General features: G+C 38.2%; 1 protein-coding gene across 3 annotated transcripts in view; it reads right to left on the bottom strand.

Annotated features, from left to right (window-relative positions):
• LOC132097903 (zinc finger protein GLIS1-like) overlaps positions 1-1,514 on the bottom strand; it is an 80,427-nt gene extending 78,913 nt beyond the window's left edge. For 2 of the 3 annotated variants that reach the window (XM_059503891.1, XM_059503890.1), the window contains exons 1-2: positions 1,134-1,514; positions 655-1,023 (exon numbers count right to left, since the gene is read on the bottom strand). In XM_059503891.1, coding sequence (XP_059359874.1) covers positions 655-973 — 319 coding nt within the window. In that variant the 5' untranslated portion in view covers positions 974-1,023; positions 1,134-1,514. The remainder of the gene's footprint in view (positions 1-654; positions 1,024-1,133) is intronic. The other variant, XM_059503892.1, reaches the window with a different exon arrangement.
• Positions 1,515-19,992: the final 18,478 nt, after the last annotated feature.

Consider the following 19,992-nt stretch of genomic DNA (forward strand, 5'->3'; position numbering starts at 1 on the left):
ATTGCACAATTTTGCTTTTTGCGCTTAGACGTTATTGTAATTACGCCCACGTACACACGCCAATATATCCCCATGTCCTATGAAACAGGTAAGATAAGGTAAGGTAAAGAGTGTTTACACCTTCCCTGAAAGGACAAGATCCGCATTAACTAAATTTTCTTCAGCAAATGTAAATTTCTGTCTGATTTTTAATGTAAGCTATATCTGGCTGCTATGCAACTAAATTCATTAATAGGCTACATCCAATACATCAAATTGTATATGTAGTCTAATTCATTTTTAGTTTTTTATAATCTATTATTTTTTTTCTTATGCATTTATTTAGCCTATTATAAATTAATTTATTTTATTTTATTTTATAATTTTTATTATTATAAAGCCATTTTAAAACTAACGGCTTTAGGCTCTGTTGTACAGATTGACATTTAGCATATATGTTCAATTAAACGTTGCAGAAGCCGTTGTAAGCTAGAGCTAAATTTATTTTAATGCTAAATATTTTTATTGCTATTTTATACATGCATTCTTATTTGTGCTCAGCCATAGCTGGGATCCTTTAAATCCATTAACCAGATTAAGACGGCGAAGTCCCGAAAAAAATCGGTAACAAATAAATAAATACACCCGTATAGACAAATGTCCGCAGGTACATACCCTCCTCGGGTGACATGGTGAAACAGTGAAGTTTGGAGGGGTGATGCGCGTGGAGTTTGAGATCTTCAGATCCGCAGCAGCACATCTGTACCGAGGCGGGATTCGAGCCACAGCCGTCAGCAGGGACGCGTTTCGGGCAGATGTCTGTTTTACCGCTGAACATGGAGAAAGTGAGCTCGGTGAAATCTGTCTGATGACTGACCATCCCAATAAGCGAGGCAGATTTCTGCATCTGGACCTCTGACTTCCAAGTGTGCATGTCAGTCCCCATATAATAATAGTCCTTATCGCTTCTTGTACCTGTGGGACGAAGGATCATGGACTTGAAATTCACTTGAAAGAACAAACTCTTACAGCTCTCAAAGGACGCTAAAACACGATAAGGATATAGTCAATCATTTTTATAGCCTAATAAAGTAAAACACACTGAATAATTAATGTTTTCATATGTTGTAGAATAATTTTAAAACATAGCCTACCTGATTAAACCCTCCAAAGCAAGAAAGAGTGGATATTTTGACTGGATGATGATGACTCTTAACTTCTGCGTCCAACAGGCTGTTAAATGTGTTCTTACCGACTGCATCCTCTCTCCTGTTTCAGCATCAATTTTATGAGTTTTCTATAACATCAATTCTGAAAAGCGAAACATGCGTCCCTACTTTGATTGACAGCTCGAAGTGCCAATGAATATCCTTTGCTGAAAGGGGACCAATCGGGAACAAACTGGATGCATGTTTTGTAAATAGTGAAATTGATCTGGAGCAGCATCAAACTTGTACTAATAATTTGCATTTTACAACTAAAACAGTTCTGTACAACTTCCTCAGATAATCAAGCCATGACAGAGGTGAGATTCGTCATCACACAGCAACAAATAATTTAAGATCTATTGTGTAATAGACAAAAGATCATTAAGTGTACACAGATGAATAATAAATATATCTTAGGCTATTACCTAGAGAATGATGTGGAACAAGCGTAAAAATCATATGTTAGGCTATTTTTTCAGATTTTCGGTAGAGAATCGCAGAGAGTAGGCTATTTAAAAAAGTGATTTTTGAAAAAGGCAAAAACAATAGAAAAGTGTTGTAGTCAAGACATATCAACAGTGACATCTTATGGACATTTTTAGAAACTAACATTATACACAGCAGTCGGCTTAATAATTAGGCTATAGTAAAGACCGTGGAACTTTTTTATATACAAAAAATAAAATAAAAAATACATAAACAATGTGGAATTAACATAGTACTTTTTTAAAACCGAAAATGGATCCACTATGATTCAAATACAAAAAATAAAATTTTAGATTAAAGAGCCAAGTTATTATTCTTACTATGGCGAAGGTTTGCTCATGAATATTAATTACGCTCTGTGACGTTCTTACAGATGTTTGCTGAAGGAAAGTGGTCAATAGTCGCCTGGCGAATCAACAAAGCCTGCTATGGCAAAGGTTTATGAATATTTAGTTACAGAGCAAACATAACCATAACCTTTGCCTTAGTAAGATTTGATCGTGAATTTTGGCGTGATGTAATATTGCTGTTATGTGGAGGGGAGTAAGCTTTTGCTAAAACACAGGCAAGGTTCGATGTCTTATTTCATTCATGTTGTGCTCGCCCCACGACGCGTGGACTGATACATTCTTCTCGCGATGGGGATGGCTATGGAAGCATATGGGTAGCGATATTCAATTTGGAATGTAATATGCAAAATGGCAATGCAATATGTAAAATGGCAATGCATTCCTGTATTTACATTTACATTTTCCAATACATTTGTGCAACGTTTGGTGCGAAATGAAAATGAAAATTAAATTACATAATTTTCATTTGCCATTTCATACACCAGTTTTAATATGTAAAATGAAAGCTAATTTTAACGCTGATCATTTAAATGCTATTTTTCTTAAATGCATTAACACTCACAGTCAAGACACTTACGATTGCATTTTCATTCAGTGTCCCGCAATGAATGTAGCAAAATTCAATGTGCACATTGAAAATGCATTCCGAGCTGATCACGTCTCCGCCCCCTCGCGCCATGTCAATCACTGCGTGAACAAGGCGGGGCTTGCAGAAGGTCAGAGACTCAAATCTCAAGAAGAGGATTCAAGTGAGAGAACATGGACAAGACAGTTGGCCCGTGTACGTTTTGATCATTTCGGTTTATGGCTTTTATATTTCATTCGCACTGGTGGGCGGAGCTGAAACGCTGCTTTCATCTGATTGGTCGAATCGCTCCAGCTTCAACTCAGTGACAGTGACGGTGACAGTGATACAGTGAAAATACAGTGAAATACAGTGATACAGTGACAGTGATACAGTGACAGTGACAGTGACGGTACAGTGAAAAAAAATACAGTGATACAGTGACAGTATACAGTGATGTGACATTCAGCCAAGTATGGTGACCCATACTCAGAATTTGTACTCTGCATTTAACCCATCCGAAATGCACACACACAGAGCAGTGAACACACACACACACACACACTGTGAGCACACACCCGGAGCAGTGGGCAGCCATTTATGCTGCGGCGCCCGGGGAGCAGTTGGGGGTTCGATGCCTTGCTCAAGGGCACCCAAGTCGTGGTATTGAAGGTGGAGAGAGAACTGTACATGCACTCCCCCCACCCACAATTCCTGCCAGCCCGGGACTCGAACTCACAACCTTTCGATTGGGAGTCCGACTCTCTAACCATTAGGCCACGACTTCCCTAAAACTCGGTCTTTTCATTCTTTCAGGCAGAATAAGAAGCACCGCTCACTGTTAATTAGCATAATATTTGAATCAGATGCACATAATTCCTGCTGCTAAGACCTGCAAATTATTTCTAGGTTGTAGTATTGTATGAATATTGTCCACTGATAAATACAGTGCAAATAGTTCTGTCTCTTTGGAAAAAAGTGAAGTGGAAATAAAAATCAATAATAGACTGAACAGTTCCATGTCTGTAACATTTACCACTCTCATCTTTTAAGTCATAAGGCACTAGGTATGTGTGTCTGACATTAATAAATAATTGTAAAAATTAATATTGTTACATTTCTGAAATAAAAATAGTAAAATGAGCTCTATGCTGCTCAGTGCTCCTGTAGCCTACCCCAGAGCGCCCTCTCGCGGCTGTAGACGGTAATGTTTTCTCTTGGTTGGTTCTGAATAAATGCGACTTATATATGTTTTTTTCCTCGTCATGACGTATTTTTGGACTGGTGCAACTTATACCAAAAAATACGGGTAACATTATTATTATTATTATTTATGAGAGTAATTGACACAGACTAGAACTTTAATGTTTCACCAAATTCAGCTCAGATCTTCAGACTCGTCTGACTCGTATTGCTGTATAACTGGCCAGACTTACCTTCCCAAAAAATCCTATTTAATTTTATTTCATAAATTTAACTATATTTATTTCCTCTTCACTGTTATCCAAGGAGACAGAACTATTTGAACTGTTTTTATCAGTGGGACAATATTTATACAATACTATAACCTAGAAATAATTTAACGGGGTCTCTTGCAAGTCGCAGCAGCACGAATTATGTGGCCAGCATCATCTGATTCAAATATTATGCTAATTAACAGTGAGCGGTGGTTTCAGACATTACAGTGCCGCACTTGTACTGACTCTTATTCTGCCTGAAAGAATGAAAAGACTGTGCTAAAGGTGGAGCGATTCGACCAATCAGATGAAAGGAGCGCTTCAGCTCCGCCCACAAGTGCGAATGAAATATTGAAGCCATAAACCGAAATGATCAAAATGTACACGGGCCCATGTTCTCTCACTTGAATCCTCTTCTTGAGATTTGAGTCTCAGACCTTCTGCAAGCCCCGCCTTGTTCACGCAGTGATTGACATGGCGCGAGGGGGCGGACACGTGATCGGCTCGGAATGCATTTTCAATGTGCACATTGAATTTTGCTACATTCATTGCGGGACACTGAATGAAAATGCAATCGTAAGTTTCTTGACTGTAAGTGTTAATGCATTTAAGAAAAATAGCATTTAAATGATAATTTTGCCACAGTTTTTGCTTGAACATGTTAGACATATCTAATCATTTCTGTAATATATTTTCATTTTAATTTTGCAACTTATAAAGCGTTAAAATTAGCTTTCATTTTACATATTAAAACTGGTGTATGAAATGGCAAATGAAAATTATGTAATTTTCATTTTCATTTTGCACCAAACGTTGCACACATGTATTGGAAAATGTAAATGTAAATACAGAAATGCATTGCCATTTTACATATTGCATTGTCATTTTGCATATTACATTGCAAATTGAATATATCGCTACCCATATGCTTCCATAGATGGCAGTGTATAGTGTATAGCAGGATATGTATAGTGGGAAGCAGTCACATTCACATGTAGGGCTCAACTTGTGCAGAGCATATGCCCTTTTTTCGCCCTTACACTCCAAAGTGCCCTTTTTGTGGTGTATTTTTTTTCTCTCTAAATAAATCAGTGGTATTAATCACCCTTAGCTCTGTCTGTTTTACAAATATTTAGACAATTTAACACAAAATTGAGCTTGTAACTAAAATCTTGTTGGATCCGCTCAAACTGTAAGTGAGATGGACACAGCGACCCCATTGGAACTCAATTGAGACAAGTGAAGCACATTTTTTTTAGCGATTTTTAGCACTTCCGTTTCTGACGCGCAGACTCAAACTAAGCTTGATGACGTCAGCAACCTGTCTGACAGATGTAAATCTTCTAGTAGCTGTGCGTGCAAACTGCCATCGTTAATCTTGCAGAGACGGCGAGCTTGAGCAGGGAGTTCTTTGGCGTGAGTGAGCAGGAGTAAGTATTCTGATTAATTATTTTGTATAGTATTTTAAAATGTAACGCCAGTACGCCATATTAAGTTAATGCATACTATTAAGAAGTTATGTAAAATTATGTTCAAGAACTGATATGAATTCATACCCAATAGTTATTTAACCGCCCAGGGATCGAATATTTTAAATATAATAAAATTTTTGATGCATATTATGTTGTATAACGTTAATGGGCGTCGAATATAACCACAAAATGGCGTTAACTGTTATCTACACATCTTCATCGCAAGAGAAATGGACGAATCAGTCATATAAAAAAGTTATTCAGTAAATCGCTTGGACAAAAGCGTCTGCTTTGGCCTGTTAAATAACATATAGATAATAAATGGACAATAACGAATGTCACCAATAACATCTATAACTAATGGTTGCCCTTTTCATTTTTCTTTCCTTATAGGTAAAAATACAAACTTTTCTTCTGCTAACACCAGAAAAAGTAAAAAACTAAAACCATGGCTAACTACGCTACTAACAAAGGTAAGCCATATTAATATAGTATCATTTAGAATATATAGTATAAAATATGGAAAGCAACACTGTAAGAGAGAATAAAATAATACATTTACCTTGTGTAATACTTATATTGTTATTATTATTTCAATGAACAGATAAGAGCAAATAATTTGTGTTTTATTGTATTTTTGCATAGACTTTTTTTCTGTTTTGTTCGGATATAAATAAATCAATGGCCAGAGACAAGTTACTTGTGTGTTAAAATCTGTTTACTCATACTGACAAAACAGTGTTTTGATTGTGATTGCTGTATCCTATTAACAGGTCCATGGATCATCGGGAGTAGCTACATTCGTCGTGGGGAAGAGAGGACCAGAGAGACCATCGGGGCCAATCTTGGCCTAGCGGCCAAGGTTTACTGGTTTGGCTGTGATGGACTTTGATGGCACGGACTCCTTCCTTTCTTCTACCGGTCCCTCAGAGGAAGAGCAGCCCCGGATGTCCTGCTGATTCACTGCGGCGGGAACGACTTGGGATGCAGGAAGAGCATCGATCTCGTCGCAGCGATGAAGCAGGATCTGCAACATCTCTATCGCCGTTTCGCTCAGATGACCATTGTGCTGTCTGACATCACCCAGAGACGTCGGTGGAGACCGGGCCTTCCGGGGAAAATTGACAAGTCCCGTAAATGGGTGAACAGTGTCATGGCTACCTTTGTCTTGGGAATGCAGGGGGGTATAGTGCATCACCCTCAAATTGTATTTAACAAGCCTCAACTGTTTCTAAGAGACGAAGTTCATTTATCACCTAGGGGTAATGATATTTTTTTAAATAATTTAGCTGAAGGCTTGAGAGTCTTCATCCAGTTGGGGTGATGCTGGATTAAACCTCTCAGCATGTTTTTAACTTGAAACAGTTGAAGATTGTTAAATTGTTTTGGGGTTGTGTATGTGCCTTTTGTCTTTAGTTTAATACATGTTCACATTAGTAGACATAACACTGTTCAATAGTCACTGCTCTTTCTCCCCCCACCCTTCTTTCTCCCCTCCGTGCCATTCATGTATCACCCTAGCCATCCACCCCATGGCCTCTCACTTTTCTTCCCCACAACGAATGTAGCTAGAGAGGGGATCAGGATTAAAAAAAAAAAAGTATTACTTTTTTAAAATTGTTTTTTTGTTTCAATAAATAAATATTTATTAACGAAATGATTGAATATTTATTATCAAAACACACAGTAGACACTTCAAGAAAACATACTTTGACAGAAATGTCATGTGGTTTTATTACTTATGGTTTAGAACTTCGTAATTATACATATTCAGTCAGTAGCCTTCACAGTGAATATTGATAACGGAGATGTCAAGACCCCTTTAGATTACATTAGACTTATCTTTATTGTCCATGTGTAGAGTACAAGTACAGAGACAATTCAATGCAGTTAGTGTCTAACCAGAAGTGCAAAAAAAGTGTGGTATAGACGTAGTGTTTTATAAACAGTAAATGACATGAAATTAGTATAGAGTTAACCTAGTGGTACGGTTTACAGTAAGGATGTTCATTTCAAATTTATTTGTAAAGCTCTTTTCACAATACATATTGTTTCAAAGCAGCTTTACAGAAAATGCATTTCAGAAATGTATTAATTTAGTGCATAACATATCGCCGGCATCGAGTTGTCTCTTCACAGGCGTCGAGTCGTCTCTTCACAGGTCTTGGGGCATCTGAAGTTTCCATGAGAGGCTGGATACAAACTGGAGCTGACATAGTCTATAACAAAAAAGCAGATGGGAAATAACTAGCATAGCTGCTTGTTCCTCTAGCTCAATTGGTAGAGCACTGCGCAATCAAGCGCAAGGTTGGGGGTTCGATTCCCCGGGAACATATGATATGTAAAAATTGATAGCCTGAATGCACTGTAAGTCGCTTTGGATAGAAGCGTCTGCTAACTGCATAAATTTAATTTAATTTAATTTAGCTGCTTTTCATAATATTAATGCATTTGGTCTAATTTAACTGTAGTATAAAAGGTATGAGATGCATTATGTGAACGCTTGGCTAAAGAGATGCGTCTTTAATCTAGTTTTAAACTGGGACAGCGAGTCTGAGCCTCGAACAATATAAGGAAGGCCATTCCAGAGTTTAGGAGCTAAATGTGAAAACACCTTTAACTCCTTTAGTGGACTTAGATATCCTAGGAATGACCAGAAGCCTCAAATTTAGTGATCTTAAAGAGCGCGATGGATTGTAGGGCTATAGAAGATCCGTTAAATAGCTAAACCACCACTAGTGTTGTCACGGTACCAAAATTTCAGTATTCGGTACCGATACCAGTGAAAATCCACGGTTCTCGGTACCAATTTCGGTACCAAACCAAAACACAAAAATATGCTAATTAAAAAAAAAAACTTTTTAGCACTAAAAATAAAACCAATGCCATTCTTTATACTTATTTACAATTGCGTTTAAAGTTTTTCTACAAGTTATATAATTATGAAAAACAGTAAACAAGTTTCACCCAAATTTAATTTGTCTTTTAATTTATGAAATTTAAACACATTTTATTTCTGGTAAATAAAGGGGATTTTCTATTAAAATTGAAACATGGAAGAAATATTGTGATTTATTTCTTTAAAAAATAAAATTTTGTAAATTTTTTCAACAGTAGTAGCAGTGTCACATACATTTTACTAAACAATAGTAATATTTCTAGCACAATGCCTTTATGTAAAAATTTACTTTTAGGCCTAATGAATGCATATTTGTCATTTTAACTGAACTTAAGACTGGTGGTGATGCTTAAGATATTTTTGGTCATTGAGGGTTTCTGTAAAAAAAAAAAGTAATAGATCATATTAATTATTATTAAAAGATAATACTACTACTAATTCTACTATCATACTAATGTATATCCAATGCACTATGAATTGATGAGCTGCTGGGTTCATGAATATTAATCACGTTGTCTGCGTTCGGTCAAACTGATTTGCTGAAATTAAAACAGGGACGGTACTAAATCAGCACCAGCCAATGAAATTGACATTTGCGCATTAGCTCCACCCACTACCGGAGAACCCGGTATGTCTTTTGCTTGTTCAAAAATGAATATGAATAATTCTATATGAACTCCATTACAGGAAAAGACAATAAAGAATAGTTTACATATAGCGTGTCGATTCAGCGTGGTAAGACTCTCGCTCTCTCTCTCTTTTGCATGTGTGAGTAACTGAAAAGATCGCTTGATGGAGAGAGAACTCTGAAGCTCAGATGCTGAAATTAATGCAAGCGTCATGCGCTTCAGTCTATGTAGTAAACAAACCCGCACGTCTCTGCCATTCATTAATTCACACAGAGACGCGCAGAACACAGATTCATATTTCAAGCAACATTTGCGGCTTAACATTAACAGATATTGGTACATATGGAGATTTGATTTGATTAATTTATGCTAACTTTGACAAATTCCATGACTGTCCATATTAAAATGTAAGTTTCATTTTCATGACTGGATTTTGAGATTCCGTCCTCGTTTTCTGCTTCGCGGAAATCATAGCGCTGAACCGGGTTTGAACGGGTCCTCGGTACTACCGGTACTTAAAGAAACCTGGTACTGTCACATTTAAATCTTTTTAGTACTGACTTGGTACCGAAGTACCGGGTCTTTTGACAACACTAGATCCCACAGTGGATTTATTGTTTGACCTAACTAAACGAGGAATAGACACAGTTTCTATAATGTTCTACACTGGTACTTATATCAATTAAGTTGGGACAGCAAAGAGTGTGATTTGGACTTTGACTTACTAGTCATATGGTGTGTAACACCTTGGAGATGTTGTCCGACAGAAGAGCCGCTCCAATTCTGCTGGGGTGAAGACCATCAGCACGGAAGAGCCTAGGTCGCTCCCAGAACAGATTCCAATTATTTACAAAGGGCAGTCTCTGTTCATTACACCATGACATTAGCTATTCATTTAGAGCAAATAATCTACTGAACCTTTCTTGTCCTAGTCGGTACGTGGGAAGCGGTCCAGACACGATGATCGTTGTCTCAATCAGGCTCCTGTAGTCCTTCTTCAGAACCTCCATCTGCCGCAGCCTGATGTCGTTCGTTCCCGCGTGCAGCACAAAAGCTCCGATGCGCTCGTCACTGTTCAGGATCTCGGGAACCTAGCAAGCAATGTCTAGAACACGAGCACCAGGAAAGCAGTGACTGCGCACCTTACCTTTACCTGAGGTAGCGTGGACGTGCCGGACGATGGAATCGATATGTAAAGTATATTAACGGTAGCATAAGAGCAGAACACATGGGTATGCACTGCAGTATGAACAATATAGACAAATACAAATAATACAATATAAACTACAGATGTTGTCTGAGTTACCTAACTTAACTTGGCTTAACAGCCAGGTGGCTAATTATAACTAAACTATGTATGTGTGCTTTGTATGTTTGCTGCTCTTCACTGTCCTCAATCTGAGTTAAAGTTCTTTCATACTTAGCAGTGTTCGTTACTGGAAAAACTTGGAAACAGCAATCACCAGCATGTCTGAAAAAGAGAAAGGATGAACAGCATCTTGGCTTTAACTCTCAACATCTAGCCTGGTTTAGTTAGAAGCCCACTCACCACGTCAAGGTGCAGGCTCAGAGTGGGTACACAGGACAAGACAAACGTAACAAACAGACACCACAAACAGATAACACTGAAACAACAGAACAATTGAACATTTGTGACCCTGGATCACAAAACCAGTCTTATGTTGCACAGGTATATTTGTGGCAATAGCCAACAAAACATTGAATGGGTCAAAATTATAGATTTTTCTTTTATGCCAAAAATCATTAGGATAATAAGTAAAGATCATGTTCCATGAAGATATTTTGTAAATTTCCCACCTTAAATATATAAAACATTTATTTTTGTGAATGGATGCAGCACTATGGCCAATATAAATTGACAACTTTAAAGGAGATTTTCTCAAGATTTTTCTGTACCCTCAGATTCCAGATTTTCAATAGTTGTATTTCAGCCAAATATTGTCCTATCCTAACAATGCATCAATGGAAAGATTATGTATTCAGCTTTCAGATGATGTATAAATCTCAATTTAAAAAAAAATTACACATAAGACTGGTTTTCTGGTCCAGGGTCACATTTCAGTGTAACATTTGAACAGAACGTACTGTATAATAAAAATAACAGTTCAACCTTATAACCTCATGTAACTTGTTGATAGCATATGTGTAAGTAAAGCAAGTGTGAGCGAATTATGAACATATTTAAAGGCAGATTTCTCACAGCAAATACTTATGCCCCGTTGATGCGGGCTCTAAGCAAAGCAAGTGTGAGCGAATTATGAACGTATTTAAAGGAAGGTTTCTCACAGCAAATACTTATGCCCTGTTGATGCGGGCTCTTAGCAAAGCAAGTGTGAGCGAATTATGAACATATTTAAAGGAAGGTTTTTCACAGCAAATACTTATGCCCCGTTGATGCGGGCTCTATACAAAGCAAGTGTGAGCGATACACAAAAAGTGCTGTTAACATTATTTGAACAGGAAGATGTGCACTAAAAACACCATACTATTGGTGATTGAAAAGTATTAATTTGTTCATCCTCCTTCTCACAAGAGCCCCTGTTACTTTCTCAGTTTCTTGCCTTGCCAAATGATGAAGGCGTATCTTGCAGTACATGGAGGCTGCCATCTTAACCAAGGTGTGTACATGATTGTCCTCAACACTGGTCTCAAACATGTGGTTGTGCAACTCTGAAAAAATATTCTTGTCAGCACAATCACTCAGAACCTGAATTGTAATGGCAGCTGTCACTCCTTTTCCTTGAGGAAGCTTTCCTCCACTGGTGGTCAGAAGTCTTTGAAAGCACCTTTCAGAGGCTTTACACACCTCCACAATGTTTGTTGATGGATTCTGTAAGCCTCCCCTGTTTTTCAGGGCAATGAAAGCGAGCATGCTGGAATCAGAACTCAGTGCAAGAGAACACTGCACATTTTCTCCTTCGTCTTTTTCGCCACAAATCCAGCAATGTAACGGATAGCGGCGTCCTTGAACTCGGATATTGACTCGACATAAGGTAAGATGCTGTAGTCGTGGTCAGAATCCAGAGGGAGTGCTGGTGTGACATTAAATTGACGAGAAGCTGGAACAACTGTCACTGCCAACATGTTGGTTCCATCTCTAATGAAACAGTTCCCTGTTCCATTTTTCACTTGATGTCTCACTAGGAGGCGTTTGTATGCAGCTTTGAACTGTTGGGCAGTTGGGTTGTTGTTGTAGCCTCCGCGTGCCCTAACTGCAGAAAAGAACAGCTCAAGATGATCCTGACTGAGTTTGTAAGTAAGGAGATACTTACAAGGGGCCTCCTGTGCTTCAACCAATGCTTCTGGAGCTGGCAACAAATCCAATGTGACCCGTTTTCCTAGGGCCTGCATGAAGATGTCTCCCAGAGCTATCTCTGAGCTGCAGAAGGAAATTTTCAGCTCTCTCCAACAGACTTAGCATGTGAAGTGTATTACAACTTCTCAAAGGAGCTTTGGAACCCTTTGCCAGAGGATTCCTGCTGTTGAGAACATCAAAAGCTAAATCGATTGTTCTCAGAAATTCAACGGTTTCCTCAGAACCATGAAACTGAGGCAAGTGGAGCTCCTTGTTGCAGAATTCAAGAGCATCTGCAACACTGCTGCTGAAAACTTAAGCAGCAAGATTTACCTTCATCTTCTGATTCCTCCACTGAATATGTGCCATCTTCAGCTTATTACCCAGCCTCAAGCCCCCCGTCTCCTGAAGTTTGTTGAGGTCTTCTAGGTATTTCCACCTAATCTCTTTGCCACTGCCTGTCTGGAAAACACGTCCATCAGCAAAAGCATTTCTCAAGAGTTTCATCATGTGACACACGTCAAAAACCACATGTACAGCCTGCTTTGGATTTGCAGGGTGAGGAAAGAATGGCCTCATGTTTCCAACTGTGATATTGGCTCCAAGAGCCTGCATCATGGTGAAGTGACAAGACGGTCCATCACATGTCAGGGAAACAACGCGCACTCCAATGTCATGCAGCTTGTAAAGACATTGTGTGACAATATTTGCTCTCTTTTGTTCGCTTAACCCATCAAGGACAAAGTAAGCCACAGGGATTTTCCAAGATCCATTAACAGCTACAACCATAAGGACCAATGCATCCTTGGCTACTGGTAAAGAGTCATCAACTTTGCCACATCCTACATCAACATACCCATGGAATTTCCCTTCAGCATATTCAATATGCTTTCTAATGGCCATCTCATCCATCATAAGGGCACAAACAGTCTCCTTACCATTTTTCCTTCTGTCCTCCACATGGGATTGTAGGGCAGCGAATGATGCCTCTGTAAAGCCTGGGTCTGCAGGAATACTGCTGTACCAAGACCTGATTGTTTCAGGATGAGGCAAAACAAGTCAAGTCAAGTCAAGTCACCTTTATTTATATAGCGCTTTAAACAAAATACATTGCGTCAAAGCAACTGAACAACATTCATTAGGAAAACAGTGTGTCAATAATGCAAAATGATAGTTAAAGGCAGTTCATCATTGAATTCAGTGATGTCATCTCTGTTCAGTTAAATAGTGTCTGTGCATTTATTTGCAATCAAGTCAACGATATCGCTGTAGATGAAGTGACCCCAACTAAGCAAGCCAGAGGCGACTGCGGCAAGGAACCGAAACTCCATCGGTGACAGAATGGAGAAAAAACCTTGGGAGAAACCAGGCACAGTTGGGGGGCCAGTTCTCCTCTGACCAGACGAAACCAGTAGTTCAATTCCAGGCTGCAGCAAAGTCAGATTGTGCAGAAGAATCATCTGTTTCCTGTGGTCTTGTCCTGGTGGTCCTCTGAGACAAGGTCTTTACAGGGGATCTGTATCTGGGGCTCTAGTTGTCCTGGTCTCCGCTGTCTTACAGGGCAATAGAGGTCCTTTCTAGGTGCTGATCCACCATCTGGTCTGGATACGTACTGGATCCGGGTGATTGCAGTGACCCTCTGATCTGAATACAGACTGGATCTGGTGGCTACGGTGACCTCGGAATAAGAGAGAAACAGATAAATATTAGTGTAGATGCCATTCTTCTAATGATGTAGCAAGTACATTATGTTATGGGAATAGTTTCCGGTTCTGGTTTACCTAATTAATGCAGCCTAAAAATCCTTTAACGGATTTGGATATTAATAGCATATTAGTATGTTATGTGTAAGCCAGGTTAAAGAGATGGGTCTTTAATCTAGATTTAAACTGCAAGAGTGTGTCTGCCTCCCGAACAATTTTAGGTAGGTTATTCCAGAGTTTAGGCGCCAAATAGGAAAAGGATCTGCCGCCCGCAGTTGATTTTGATATTCTAGGTATTATCAAATTGCCTGAGTTTTGAGAACGTAGCGGGCGTAGAGGATTATAATGTAAAAGGAGCTCATTCAAATACTGAGGTGCTAAACCATTCAGGGCTTTATAAGTAATAAGCAATATTTTAAAATCTATACGATGTTTGATAGGGAGCCAGTGCAGTGTTGACAGGACCGGGCTAATATGGTCATACTTCCTGGTTCTAGTAAGAACTCTTGCTGCTGCATTTTGGACTAGCTGTAGTTTGTTTACTAAGCGTGCAGAACAACCACCCAATAAAGCATTACAATAATCTAACCTTGAGGTCATAAATGCATGGATTAACATTTCTGCATTTGACATTGAGAGCATAGGCCGTAATTAAGATATATTTTTGAGATGGAAAAATGCAGTTTTACAAATGCTAGAAACGTGGCTTTCTAAGGAAAGATTGCGATCAAATAGCACACCTAGGTTCCTAACTGATGACGAAGAATTGACAGAGCAACCATCAAGTCTTAGACAGTGTTCTAGGTTATTACAAGCGGAGTTTTTAGGTCCTATAATTAACACCTCTGTTTTTTCCGAATTTAGCAGTAAGAAATTACTCGTCATCCAGTTTTTTATATCGACAATGCATTCCATTAGTTTTTCAAATTGGTGTGTTTCACCGGGCCACGAAGAAATATAGAGCTGAGTATCATCAGCATAACAGTGAAAGCTAACACCATGTTTCCTGATGATATCTCCCAAGGGTAACATATAAAGCGTGAAGAGTAGCGGCCCTAGTACTGAGCCTTGAGGTACTCCATACTGCACTTGTGATCGATATGATACATCTTCATTCACTGCTACGAACTGATGGCGGTCATATAAGTACGATTTAAACCATGCTAATGCACTTCCACTGATGCCAACAAAGTTTTCAAGTTTATGCAAAAGAATGTTGTGGTCAATTGTGTCAAACGCAGCACTAAGATCCAATAAAACTAATAGAGAGATACACCCACTATCAGATGATAAGAGCAGATCATTTGTAACTCTAACACAATCAAAACACAAAGCTTTCACGAACAAACTGATAGGCTTTTGGAGAGTAGAAATGGAGAGTCATGGCAAAAGATCTCAAATTATCAGAGATTCTTTGAGATTTAGTCTTGCACTTGGCCCTTGTAAGAATTTCTTTAGCAACACCACTAAAGGAAGCCTCCAGCATATCAGCACAGCTGGTGGAAATAAGCAGCTTCTCTTTCAGATCAGTGACAACTGAAGAAAGAGACTTCACTTTCTGTTTCAGTCTTCTGACTCTCTGCGTTTGAAGCTTAAATTTTTTCTTGTAAGGACGCAAGCTACTTTGACCAAATGACACCTTCCTCTTTAGAGGACTGTGGGATTTTTTCAGTGTGTATGCACCATGATCTGCAGAATGGCTATGGCTGCAGCTGGCTACACTCATCTCGACTGTCAGTGGTTCACTGCGAGTGCAACTGATGTAATCATGGTCATGACTGAAGTTCCTGCATTTAACAGCTTGTGTGTTAGAGTCAGCCTTACTTGACCTTTGCCTGGCAATGGGGGTAGAAGATGGTTGGCACAGCGTCTGCTTTAAGGGTGTTTCATCCCTGAACAGGGATGAAACAGTCCTGTTTGAAGTGAAGGGAGCAGAGGCGAGAATACTTCTTTGGTCTCCAGTTCTTTCTCTTGACATAGTGTATCCACTGCTGCAACCTGTCTTTGTCATTGAAGGGGAACCTGACAAGAAAAAAGCATATCACATTGTTCAAGAAAATGAATTAAATGGAAATTAATATCATTTACATTTAATGAATTTCATGTCATTCAATTCATCCAATGAATTAAATGGAAATTGAACCAAAAGGATGAGAAGTGATGGATTGTTTTTTTTCTCATAAAATATCTGCATGCCATGCTACCCAAAAATGATCTCACTACCCCCCACCCCAGTTGAGAATCAATTGCAGTGACAATGCAAAAGCTGATCTGTCACTCACAACCAACCAAAACAATAAAATGTGGCTGTGGTGGTATATTAAAATTGATAGAAAGCATTCAATAGGGCACTATAGGCTGTCCCATACACAAAAGAAATATATTGAAATATATTTTAAAGTGTCAAAAATATATGTGGCATATATTTCAAATACATTGAAATATATTTGCATTGTTGTTCACTTATATTTATCATTTTGAAATATACTCTGAAATATAACAAAAATATGTTGTGAAATATATTTACATTTATAACATGTAATGTAAAATATATGACAAAATATATGGTCATAAAATGTTTAGCTTGCTAAAGAAGGGTCGAAAATGTATTTTGATCATAGTAATTCCTCTACTTTTTCCCCTATACACAACAGTAGGCTACCATATTTCACTACTGAATTATGACACACTTACTTACACTTAAATTACTGCAATGTAAAATGACAGATAGTTGCTTTCCTAGGACTATTAGGCCATATTAGGTGGCACGTACCTAACACTAAGTGCAATTATTAGATTTATTGTTGTTTTATTGACATCTTTCCTGAAGTCATTTAAATATTGAAAATATGCACAATATTTATGATGCAAGTACAACAGTGACACTCCTACAGTGAAGTGCACTTAAACAATAGATAGAACTCAGTGTCTAACACTGCATACACACACTAAATAACTGTATTCAATTCTGTTAAAATAGGGGGAAAAAAACTCTGCATTCTGTGTGTTATTACATAAAACTGTCATTTTAGGCCAATAAAGTCAGTAAAGGGGAGGCCGTGGCCTACTGGTTAGGGCTTTTGGGCTTGTAACCGAAGGGTTGCCTGTTCAATCCCGACCAGTAGGAAAATGTGGGTGGGGGAAGTGGTACAGCACTGCTCTCCCATGCCCACATCCACGGCTGAAGTGGTCTATCTTAAAAAATAAACTGAAAATGTGTTTGTTTGTGAAAATGTTAACTTTTTACATTTCAAAATATATTTCAAATGAAACAATTTGCAAAAGTGAAAACATATATGAATATATATGTAAACATATTTACATATATTTAACTTAAAGGGACAATAAGTAACTTTTTAGGTATTTTATTATCTAAAATCAATATTTTATTCATAAATATGTCCACAATGGTGTACAAATACCTATGCCAATGTTTAAACTAATCCTCGTAAATGAAGAATTTATTATCTTTATATACATGGGACGGGTAGGTCGACGGAGGCTTCCATGTAGTTCCGCCATCTTGCAAAACTATAATAGCAGAGTGGGACAAAAAGTACTAAGCCAACGCGTTTTCGGTCAGAGCCAGAAACGCAGGTGCAGAGCAGTGAGAGGCGCTTGAAACTGCACCGGCAAGTTTAAAAGTCTGGATTGCATTCTTGTTATGGACCATACATATGCCGCGCCACAGGAGAAGAAAACATCATCGCCAAAACGAAGTGCTATTAGAAGACATCCTGTCAAAGCTTTTTGGTACATATCGCCTACCGTAGATGCAATGCGCATTTGAAAAAGCGAGGCGCTGGAGAGCAAAATTAGTTTGAATGCAAAATACAATTTCACCACTAGATGGGAGTTATTCCTACTTAGAGTCCCTTTAAATATATTTATTGGGCCAATTTCAAATTTTTGCATTTATTCCAAAAATATATGTCAAATATATTTCTTTTGTGTATGGGATATGACACACACACCCATATGAATATGCACGTACAGACATGTGCATGCACAAACACACACATTATGCACATACACTCCCTATATTAACAAATATATATGATTGACACAGCCATTCATTTAAAATAAACCTGTTGTTGTGGCATATCACTTAGAGTACAAGTAGTTTTTGGGCTTGGTTTCTGAATTGCAGGTGTATGAGTTCGTGACCTATGGTCATGACTGCATCTGGCTGCTGATGAGGCCGAAACCAGCACATCCAGTGCATTTAATTTTAATTTACACTATTTTATATATCCTCTATATTGACAAAATATAATCTATATTTTACCTATAGCATTTTATAGAAAATAAACATGATTGAAATCAGATACTCTTACTGTACTTTTAACTTAAGTAACGTTATGGTTTTCAGGTAACACTCTTTACACCTCTGCTTAGGCCTATATAATGATGATTCAAAAATTCATAATCTTGCATTATACAGATGGAGAAAGTGTACTTACCTGAAAAAGCTTAACTCGGAAGAAGAGACTTGCCTCTTAGAACACATGTATGCTACACAGCAAGACATTTTTGCACGAGGGAAAATATGCTAGCAACAAGTAAATTGAAGTAAATGGAAGATGAAATCACGAAAAAAAAGGCAACAAACAGTTAACCCACTGAATTAACAAAATACCACCTATAACACAATACTTAGATGTCTTGAATGATGATCAGAAGTTTCCAAGGTCGAAGTATCACGGCTTTCCAGAAATAAGGGCTCAGACTAGGCAGGTGTATATAACGTTACGTTAAGTGCAAGCAAGCTGAACTCGAACGCTCAATGACGCATCAGAATAATATCACATATGTCTGTGTGTGTGTGATTTTGGAAATCAAATCGTATTGTATAGTAATAACATAATATAATATAATGATATAATATAATATAATAATATTATAATAATTATATATCATATCATATTACGCTATATATAATTACAATATGACATCTTACATTAAAACATTATAGGCCTGACAAAAGAAGTGGCTAAAATCGACTTTTATTATTATTATCGACTCTGAAATTATAGCCTATTTTTGGATTGTAATCTGCAGTACTTAGTCATTTTAGTTAGCTTATTTTGAACACACACACACACACACACACACACATAATATATATAATATATATAAATAACAGATAACAAAGAACATGTACAATCATTCAAAATTAGTAAAAGTGATTCAAATAGCACATGCACACATACATGCATAAACGCACACATTAAAAAAATGTTCATTTCCTTCTATCTACATCAAACCGAAGTAACCCAACCAAAACACATAAATAATCCCAGGAACCATACTGTCAGTATACAATATCCCCTCGAGTTATTTATTTACATTTATTCATTTTAGCTGACCCTTTTATCCAAAGTGACTTACAATTGCTATATAGGTGTCACGATCGGCGTTACAGGAAACACAGGAGAGGGAACCAATTGCAGGTAAGTCATTTACTTAAAGGGTAATCCAAAGGGGTAAACAGTCCAGGCAGGGTCAAAACCAGAATATCCAAATCCAACATAAACAAGACACGAAGACAAGGTAAGGCAAGGCAAGAAGCGATGGACATGAATAATCATAGGACATTTAACAAGGACTCCGTAACACAGACTCAGACAGACTGGGTATAAATACACAGAAGGATAATGAGGGAACAGGAGACAGGTGGGGAACAATCAATTTCTCAACAAAGAGGAAGGTGACCAAATAAGGGAACAGGAAGTGATAAGGTGACAGACACCGTGGGAAAGGAGGACACCTAGTGGAAACCCAGGGAACACAACCCAGACACTGTGACAGTACCCCCCCTCTACGGAGCGGCTCCCAGACACTCCACGACAGACACAAAACAGAGACCAGGAGGGAGGCGGACAGGTGGAGGCTCAGGGGGAGGGACGGAGGGCCAGAAAAGAAAAA

Source organism: Carassius carassius, chromosome 21 (genome assembly GCF_963082965.1).
Source record: "Carassius carassius chromosome 21, fCarCar2.1, whole genome shotgun sequence".
In the NCBI taxonomy this organism is placed as follows: Eukaryota; Metazoa; Chordata; class Actinopteri; order Cypriniformes; family Cyprinidae; genus Carassius; species Carassius carassius.